This window comes from Rhinichthys klamathensis, unplaced genomic scaffold (assembly GCF_029890125.1).
Source record: "Rhinichthys klamathensis goyatoka isolate OS25496 unplaced genomic scaffold, OSU_Roscu_1.1 h1tg000229l_1, whole genome shotgun sequence".
Classification (NCBI taxonomy): domain Eukaryota; kingdom Metazoa; phylum Chordata; class Actinopteri; order Cypriniformes; family Leuciscidae; genus Rhinichthys; species Rhinichthys klamathensis.
This window is the reverse complement of record NW_026606753.1, coordinates 1,174,760-1,185,201: the sequence shown is the minus strand read 5'-3', so window position 1 is coordinate 1,185,201 and position 10,442 is coordinate 1,174,760. Positions and strand designations below refer to the sequence as shown.

The 10,442-nt window shown below is 38.0% G+C and overlaps 1 protein-coding gene across 1 annotated transcript; it reads left to right on the top strand.

Moving 5' to 3' along the window:
* Positions 1-5,951: 5,951 nt before the first annotated feature.
* Positions 5,952-10,237, top strand: LOC130099450 (zona pellucida sperm-binding protein 4-like). Its single transcript, XM_056265156.1, has 8 exons — positions 5,952-6,793; positions 6,867-7,054; positions 7,128-7,225; positions 7,299-7,456; positions 7,543-7,735; positions 7,803-7,950; positions 8,034-8,106; positions 10,170-10,237. Exons 1-8 carry the CDS (start codon positions 5,959-5,961, stop codon positions 10,235-10,237), a joined length of 1,761 nt encoding a protein of 586 aa, XP_056121131.1. The 5' UTR covers positions 5,952-5,958.
* The last annotated feature ends 205 nt before the right edge of the window (positions 10,238-10,442 follow it).

Below are 10,442 nucleotides of genomic sequence, written 5' to 3'. Positions count from 1 at the left end.
AGTCCCCATGTTGCAAGGTTGGTTTTCCGCCTAGGAACGTTGGGGGGAGCAGGGAAAGTCACCATTTTCACCAGAACAATTATTAAACCATCCAAATGATTTCTAAACGGTTTCATTAAGTTGAAATAGTTGCCAAATGCCCCTTTAAAGCTTATTTACATGTAATAGGCCTAAAAGTTCTATTAAGAACCGTATAGTCTTGAATAAGCCATTATGCTGAAATGGTTCGATGTGTTAAGAGTTTAGGGTCCTTTTTTCCCCGCCTTTTGATTTTAAAATCTGTAACTGTCAAAGCCACCTGAAATAACATAGGAAATGAATACAGTCATTTTAGACCCGTGTATGTAAAATTGATGTAGAAATAAAAACTGTGTTTGTTTATAAAGTAAGAAAGAAAAAATAAACATAATGATTTGTGGAAATCAAAAACAAGATATTTAATCAATACCTGGAATAACAAATGATAAAATACATATATTTTAAAGATTCAGCAAAGAAACACTAAGCCATGATTGAAATAACATAGGAAATGAATACGGGTCATTTTAGACCCATGTATGTAAAATTGATGTAGAAATACAAAAACTGTGTTTGTTTATAAAGTAAGAAAGGAAACATAAACATAATGATTTGTGGAAATCAAAAACAAGATAGTTAATCAATACCTGGAATAACAAATGATAAAATGCATATATTTTAAAGATTCAGCAAAGAAACATTCAGCCATGACTGAAATAACATAGGAAATGAATACGGGTCTTTTTAGACCCATGTTGCGCATTAGAAGGGGTATCCATAGCTTGCGCATCAAAGGGTTAAATGTACAGGTCTGATCAGAGAGATACTTCACTGTTCATCAAAAGAAAGACAGAAAAGACATGAAGACATCATGAACTAAAACCCGAAAACTACATAATTCACTGAAAAACATGATACACACTTCCAAAAATAATTTTTGTGTACTTGACTGGTTCACATGCGTTAATTTAATCTACATTTTAGAGAATTACATTAATCGGGTAATCAAGTTTGAAAGAGAAACACAATTTTGTTGTGTGGATCACAAATTATATGTTTATACTCAATATATTTCCTTTAGATACATGCAAGCCAAAATATTACTTAATGTAGGTCAGTATATTTTTTTTGCTTAATTTCTCCTTAAACAGCTAAATTATCTTTAGAATTTTCACTTAAAGGGGACTGTTAAAGAGTTGGATTCTCATGCTAAACATGGCCAAAGTTTCAAAAAACGAGTTGGACGTATGATGTATTTCTGTGCCAAATACACTTGGTAAAGTTTATTTCGAGTATGGCCCTAAATGACGTCATAGGGGACGGAATTCCTAGTATGAGCACTTCTCCCGGAAGAGTGTGCGCACACAACCAGGGCTGCATTCCAGTCCACTTTTAGACACGCACTTGCAAACTTCCCTAAGCACTTCCCCTCGGGGGAATCCCTGCCGCCATTTTGAAGTGCGTTCCACTTCGTGAAGTGGACGAGGGAAGTTTATATGGACAGACACTCGTTCCCTCGATTTAGAGCGAGGGAGCGAGTCTACTTCATATGTACACTTCAGGCACCTATATTTCCCATAATGCAGTACGATTGTGACGTGACCACAGATCTTGTCTAATCACAACCACAACAAACAACTCTATGATATATTAATTATAAAAAATGTTATTTAAAACAACCCAAACACACCTACCGGTATATACATTTGGATGCTGCATTAAACACATTCTTAAAGTGAACATTTTTTAAAATAATAAATCAACTCCATAGCTGATTCCAAGTGATCAAGGGCTTAGGACGTTCCAATTCAGCCCATTGCAGTTTCTGCCAGTAGGGCACTCGTGCAACGTAAGCAATGACGTACATCCGAGTGAACGAGACGGAGGGAAGTTAGCGAGTGAAGGGCATAACAATTTTGGACTGGAACGCAGCACTGAGCGAGAGATATGCTGCGTTCCAGTCCAAAATTGTCATGCCTTTCACTCGCTAAATTCCCTCCATCTCGTTCACTCAGATGTACGTCATCGCTTATGTTGCATGAGTGCCCACTACTGGCGGAAACTGCAATGGGCTGAATTGGAACGTCCTAAGCCCTTGATGACTTGGAATCAGCTATGGATAGGGCGACCACCCGTCCCGCGTAGCGCGTGTGCGCACAGCGTTTGAAGCCCAATTCATGCGTCCCGCAAATTGAGACCGTGTCACGCATAATCAATGCTTGCTCAAAAAAAAAGTTAGTCGCTCTATATCCTCGAGCCCCAGGCAGACAAACGAACATTACTTGACACTTCAGCACGTTACTGTTGCCACGTGACCCACTCCTCAGTTGAACTGCTGACTAGGTTGTTGTCAACTTTTTCGTTGTTGTCATGACAGTGCACGCACGTGCACATAGATATAAACGTTTATATCTATGGCACGTGCATACCAACGTTTATGTCTATGGCACGTGCATACCCTGCCCATTCTCATCCCAAGGCGTCATCTAACTGACGCTTTTGACCATGCGTCAACATGCCGACGCACATGTACCCCTTAAGCATCAATATGAGACGCGCCTCCTAGTGGTCTAACCCTAACCCTACCCCAGACCTAAACCTACCCATAACGGAAGCGTCATGTAACTGACGCTAAAGGGTGCCATGTGCGTCGGATTTAGACGCATGGTCAAAAGCGTCAGTTAGATGACGCCCGAGGATGAGCGTCTCATATTGATGCTTAAGGGGTACCATGTGCGTCGGCATGTTGACGCATGGTCAAAAGTGTCAGTTAGATGACGCCTTGGGATGAGAATGTGTTGGCATACCAGATGCGCGCGCATAGATGCGCGCTTTCCAATTCGAAAAATGGAGAAATACTCTGAGGCACCGCATCGCCATCATCAATTAAAAAAAGAAGGTGTGGTAACAAAAAAGACAGGGAAAATGAATATTTGTGGCTGAAAGGTGTTGAGGGGGACTTAAAAAAAAAACAAAAAAAAAACTGATAGTTGTAGTTGAGCAACTACAATTCTATAATCCTATAGATTTATATTATAATTTATTTAAAGTGAATAAATTGTAATGAAAAATAAATAAAATTAGATGCTAAAGTAAATCCTAAGTGGACGTGCATCTGTCAATTCATTGAATGTTCAAACTATTATGAATCTTTATTTAGAAAAAATACACATTGGTTGGCCTATTCATGAGCATTTCAGCAATTACACATATTTAGGGGAATAGGGCATTATTAATATACCATGTAAGGTGGTATGTGCTAGAAATGGGTAAACCACTAGTGGGGGCACCGCCGCGCAAGGCAGTGTCCCACATTGTCCCTCAGAAACATACCTGTTGTCCCCCCTTGGGCTTATTAGCAGGTGGTCACCCTAGCTATGGAGTTGATTTATTATTTAAAAAATGTTTCCCTTTAAGAATTTATTTAATGCCGCATCCAAATGTATATAGATGTGTTTGGGTTATAAAAAAAAAAGAAAATTATAATTAATATATCATAGAGTTTTTTGTGGTGGTGGTGATTAGACAAGATCTGCGGTGACGTCACAATCGTGTTGCATTATGGTATATGGAGCTTCCTGAAGTGTACATATGAAGTAGACTCGGTCAAAATCGAGGGAGCGAGGGTCTGTCCATATAAACTTCCCTCGTCCACTTCACGAAGTGGAACGCACTTCAAAATGGCGGCAGGGATTCCCCCGAGGGGAAGTGCTTAGGGAAGCTTGCAAGTGCGTGTCTAAAAGTGGACTGGAACGCAGCACAAGAGTGTGCCCATTAACGTGCAAGTTCGGGTTACGGAAGCCGTCGGCTGTGCTGTATGGCACGCCTGCAGGAGCTCGGCTATTTTCGGAAAAAAATCTCATAAATCTGATCAAACTAAGACTATAGGTACTCAAAATTAACATGAGATTGGCTGAAACTGAGTGTGTTATGTCCCCTTTAAGATAAAACAAAAAACATTCTGTTAGTCACTATTTAATTTAGTTTACTTTACTATCAATAAAGACAGGAATATTCTCTTAGAAAGACCTTGATGTCTTTTTTAAAAATATCCATAATCTTTTCTGTTATGTACAATACATAAATAAATAAATTTGTATTAAATAAATTATCCAGCATGTTAAAATCTTGAGTCAGTCTGAGAGGCCATTTACATTATACTGTTTTCGTCTAAAAGCAGAAAACTGTTTATGCAATTTGGCTGTTCATTTATGCGACAACAGCATTTTGGGGGCCTGAAAATGCAAACTTTTTAAAACCGGATTCAAAAGGCAAGATTTAGAAAATTATACTGTTATCGCCTCTGTGTAAACTACAAAAATGCGAATTTGTGAAAAGGGTGATGTCATGCGCATGCGTATTACACGTTCAGTCTACAGGCGTGTATAGTTTTTCTTTACAAAGGGACCGCTAACTACTGGGCTGCCAGCAGAATACAGTGTTTTTAGTCATTTTCGCAGATCCATGTACACAGGGCTCGCTTTGACAATGTTGTCGTCTGCCCACGAAAAACGCAAAAGAAAAACGTTTCCGTTTTTAGTATATCGCTGTTGTGTAAACATATCCTGAATATACAGGCCTGTTGTCATGAGAACTCCAGACGTGTTTCAAAGAAAAAAACTAGGTAACACTTTATAATAACTACACGCTAATAATCATTAGTTAAGCATGAGTAAACAGTTAATTCATCATTCATAAAGCATAGACATTAATAAGCAGTTTATAAATACAGCTATAAATGCTTTCTTCTTGATTTACAAGCATATCTATAATTTATTTAGTAATTGTATTTTCATCCTTTATTAATGATCAATTTATTATTTCTAAATGATTAATTGCATTTTTTATAAACCAGTTATTTAAGAGTTTTCAGTGGTTCACAAGATTACTTAGAACGTGTAAGTAAATGATTAATAAACTATTTAAATGTACATTCATACATCTTATTATTCAGACATATAGTGATGGTTACTTAGTGTGTTAATAAATGCTTTATTAACATGTATTTAAGCTGTAATTCAGGGTTAATTCGGGTAGTTATAAAGCATTTAGTAGTGGTCAGTTAACTATGTTTGTGAGCTCAGCTAAAGTGAGGACTATTCATGCCTTGTAAAGCATTTATAAAGGAGATTTAAAGGCTGTTAAATATTTCTATGTTCTGTATCACTGTGTTGTGTTTGTTACATTTTACTGTTAAGAAGATTGATGCGCCTTTAAATCTCCTTTATAAATGCTTTACAAGGCATGAATAGTCCTCACTTTAGATTAGCTCACAAAATAGTTAACTGACCACTACTAAATGCTTATAACTACCTGTATTTACTACATTTACTTACACTTTCTAAGTGATCTTATGAATAACTGACAACTCTTAAATAACTGGTTTATAAATAATGCTATACTTCATTTAGAAATTATTAATTGATCATTAACAAAGTATGAAAATACAATTATTAAACGCATTATAGATATGCTTATAAATCAAGAAAAAAATTGTTTATAGCTGTATTTATAAACTGCTTATTAATGTCTATTAATGCTTTATAAATGATGAATTAACTGTTTACACATGCTTAACAAATGATTAATAGCATGCAGTTATTATAAAGTGTTACCAAAAACTATCCAGAATAGCCAAAACATCAAATATAATATTCAGCTAATGAAGGATAAAACAAAGGCTGAATTCAGAATGGCAGAAATAGTACTAGCATACTGAATTCAGCTGGTTTTATGTATGTTCAAAAAGGGTGGAAAAACAAGAAAAAATTAAATTTAAGAACCAATAGATTCACCCAGTTGCATAAACTCCCATTCATGCAAGTCTGGAGAATCATGACTGTTAATGAAAAGGGAGGGATTATCATTAATTAGCCAAAGTCTGTAGAGTACAAAAAGACCAAGGGGCAGATTCTCAACAGCGTGACTAGCTGTTGAACAATGGCAGGAAGTTGGTGTGCTGTTCAGTCTCTGGCACTTTGTGTTTGGATCTGTGCTTTCTGTCATGCTGTTCCAAAATGGAATCTGCCCCAGAATCCTCAAACTCTGATGTTTCAGCAAACTGACCAGCGGTTTCAACAGCCAGTTCAACAGCAAGCTAGTCAACGGTTTCCTCAGCAGTTTCAACAGCAAGCTAGTCAACAGTTTCCTCAGTCAGTTCAACAAGCTAGTCAACAGTTTCCTCAGCAGTTTCAACAGCAAGCTAGTCAACAGTTTCCTCAGTCAGTTCAACAAGCTAGTCAACAGTTTCCTCAGCAGTTTCAACAGCAAGCTAGTCAACAGTTTCCTCCGTCAGTTCAACAACAAGCAAGTCAACAGTTTCCTCAGCAGTTTCAACAGCAAGCTAGTCAACAGTTTCCTCCGTCAGTTCAACAACAAGCTAGTCAACAGTTTCCTCCGTCAGTTCAACAACAAGCTAGTCAACAGTTTCCTCCGTCAGTTCAACAACAAGCTAGTCAACAGTTTCCTCCGTCAGTTCAACAACAAGCTAGTCAACAGTTTCCTCCGTCAGTTCAACAACAAGCAAGTCAACAGTTTCCTCAGCAGTTTCAACAGCAAGCTAGTCAACAGTTTCCTCCGTCAGTTCAACAAGCTAGTCAACAGTTTCCACAGCAGTTTCAGCCTAAGCAGCCAGTGGCACAGGAAGAGCTCCTTGACAAATGTGCTGTAGCTGATTATGAGCAGATCCAATGTGGACCACCTGGTATCAGTGGTGCTGAGTGTGCAGCCATCAACTGCTGCTTTAATGGACCTCAGTGTTACTATGGGAAGACAGGTAAGAGTGTTGAGTCAATGTAAAGGGTGTTCATGTTAAATTGATTTTTAGCAATAACCTGCTTGTTTTTTAGTAACTGTCCAGTGTATAAGAGATGGTCAGTTTGTGGTAGTGGTGGCTAGAGATGTTACGCTGCCTCGATTGAGCCTGGATTCAGTCCGTCTCCTGGGTGGAAATGATCCACCTTGCAGTCCTGTCGGATCCACACCTTTCTTTACTATATACCAGTTCCCTGTCACTGCATGTGGCACAAGCATGATAGTGAGTAGCTGCTTGTGTTTTGTTCTACATGGCTTAGAATGGGCTGGATGTGAAATAGTGTTACTATTTGCAGGAGGACAGTGGATATGTGGTGTATGAAAACAGAATGACCTCCTTGTATGAAGTGGGTATGGGACCACTTGGTTCCATCACAAGGGAAAGCCATTTTGAGTAAGCTTTGTGTTTGCGTTATCATAAATGTTAATCATTGACAAATGCTAAAAGCTCACTGTTTGTTGCCCAGGCTTCTCTTCCAGTGTAGGTACTCTGGTACTTCTGTGGAAGCTCTGGTTGTGGAGGTTAACACCGTTCCTCCACCTCCACCAGTAGCTGCTCCTGGACCCCTCAGGGTGGAGCTTAGACTGGCAAATGGTCAATGCATCACCAAAGGCTGTGCTGAAGGTACGTTTTGGTCCCAAGTATGCCTAAAACCTTTCTAAATCTCTGGGTTGCAGCAGCTTATAGTTGAACCCTGTATTCTTCTTCAGGAGACGAGGCGTACACTTCCTACTACAGTGATGCTGATTATCCAGTTACAAAAGTCCTGCGGGAGCCTTTGTATGTTGAGGTGCATATTTTGGGAAGGACCGACCCCAACATTGTCCTGATGCTGGGACATTGCTGGGCGACATCTACCCCCAGTCCACTCATTCTACCCCAATGGGACCTTCTGGTTGATGGGTGAGTAAGGCCAGTCTTTGTCCATAGTGTGCTGTAAGACTTTTCTGACTGCCTCTTTGCCTTTCAGATGCCCTTACCAGGATGATCGTTACCTGACCACATTGGTTCCAGTGACTGGATCATCTGGTCTTCAGTTTCCAACCCACTACAAGCGCTTTGTTGCGAAGACGTTCACATTTGTAGATTCAGAGTCACTGGCTCCTCTGCAGGAAACCGTATGCTCCACAGCCTTGCCTCAGCTCTTAATATTAGTGCATTTTATAGTGAATTCTATGGCTTAACCCTTTCCCCCTCTTAGATCTTCATCCACTGTAGTACAGTGGTGTGCCATCCCTCTTCTGGCTCCTGTGAGCAAAGCTGCTCTAGGAAAAGTGAGTGCTTGCTGTAAATTGACTTTAGGAACTGAGAATTTATTTAAATGCCCCTCATGCTTCTACCACTCTTTACAGGAAGAGATGCGCACGTCTAGTGGGCAAACCGTGGTGTCTAGTGGCAAAATTAGCCTGGTCATGTAAATTTGGTGTGTTAATAAACCTCGTGAAAATAAACATTTGTTTCTTTGGTATTAATTTCTAAGTGGAATTGGATGTTTCATGATTTTTCTCAGTACTGCTGTACTAAAACTTTTTTTTTTTCTTGTGCATTTATTCACAAACTATTTCTGGTAAACCTTTTTATTCCCAGATAGTAGACGTACTATATATATGGTATACTCTGCTGAAATATATACACAAACAGGTATTTCATATCTGCTTCAGGATTATGGCCATTTACATGAATGTTCAGAAGATTTTTTTTTTCTTTCCCTTTTCAACAAATTGTCAGAAAAGAGCCTTTAACTTTCAGAAAATGTTGAATACCAACCTCAAGAAATTAAATATTATATAGGCGTATATACATTTATGTACACCCAAGTTAACATTACACTACATTGTTTCATCGTATCTTTTTTTTTATCATTCAGTTGAATAGTTCAACTTAACAAATGCAGTCAACAATAACATTTTGTAAAATGTAATACGATTATTGTATGAATTTGAAATGGCACACTAGCATGCCTCTTACTATTCCTGCCATAAAGAGAAATAAGAGATGCTATTCTGAATTCATCCATTTAATTCCTGCCAAAGTGCAATATCTGTGCAGTGATTCTCATGAGATCACACATACTGATTTGGACATGGCCTCCTTTACTCTTGGAGGAAAAAGGTCTGATTTAGACTGAACTGTGTGAAAATCTTTATTCTGAACCTTGCAAGTTGCAAGGACTTTGCCATTAGTGCAGCCTCAAAGAGTATAATGACCCCACTAATGGAGAAAAGGCAAGTGAATTAGGCATGAAGAACTTTTTTTTTTTTTTTAACAAAGCAGGAAGCAACATAGTCCTGGTAATTGACATGTTTTGATGAGCTGTGTATAAACATTAAAGCCAAGATGTCAAATGGATATGTTGGATTGAGCAATTGTGAAACTTGTACATTTAGTCTACTCAATGGCTTTACAGTTTTTAATTTGTCTTGCCATTTCACAGAAAAGTGGTGTATTTTCAAAATCTTTTAAACTCAGCTATATTCTTTTAAAGCTTGATCTTGTGCTTTCATTAGTCATGCATATTTTCTTTCCACATAATGATTGTCTTAAAACTCTAAGAATATTGTAACAAGTAAACTTATTTAGCTGTAGAGGAAAATAATACCAATTAACCTCAAAATTGTTCCAGTGGAATAAATCTCACAAATGTTGATTTCAAGAATGACAAAATTAAGAAGAGCATAGCCATTCAACAAATGTATTGAGATGAGATTTAGTGAAATGGTCAACACTCAACAGGAAAATTAAAGATCTGACCCCTGAAGACATATTGCGCAACCGCATTCAACAATATACAGTTAGGTCTCTTTAAACTTTAGAAAAAAGTTTTTTTTAAATCATGCACAAGGTCAATTGGAAACATTCTACAGAAAAAAAAGCTTCAAAAAGAAGCTTTGATCTGACAAGATGAGGCTTTACAAAAGGAAAGGGCTAAGGTAATAATTGTGGAACTCTGACATCATTCCTCAGAGCGATTCCTTATTGAACCTGGGAAGAGTCTTCTCAATATGTGTCTGAGAGAAAACCTTGCCAAAGATAATATTGTCTGTGGAGAGAGCAGAATATGATGCATTATGTATAGTACCTGGATACTTCAAAGAAGAATGAATAGAGAAGCCCTTTCTGTTTCATCTTCAACAATCAATAACACACTGCTCTTTTGGTTCACAATATGCAAATACAGAATGTGTAGGATCACTGAGAGATTGTTTAAGTCTGTGTTAGACAATCAGCTACATTCTATGTTATCTAAATTTTGAAATCAGATTCTATGGAAGAATACTCCTCTAATCCTTGGTAATGGTGTGATTCATCATGAGCTATCTCTGTGTGCTATGAATAGGAGGTCATAGGAGGTCATTCCTACAAAAGCAATGGAAGAACATGATCAATGTGGCATGGCTGGAATGAACACTGTTACATTTTCTCAGAGCACTATTTTGAGGTTAGAGTTTTCTCTGAAAAGAGAGGCAGAAAAATGTAGGGTCAAGGACACTGTCAAAACTTTCTGATCCAACTATAAGGATTTCAAAATCTTCTGAATAAACCTTGTAAGCCTTTACTGTTCAGTTGGAAGAACAATGGCACTCTGCAGAATTGTGAAGAGACTGATTAA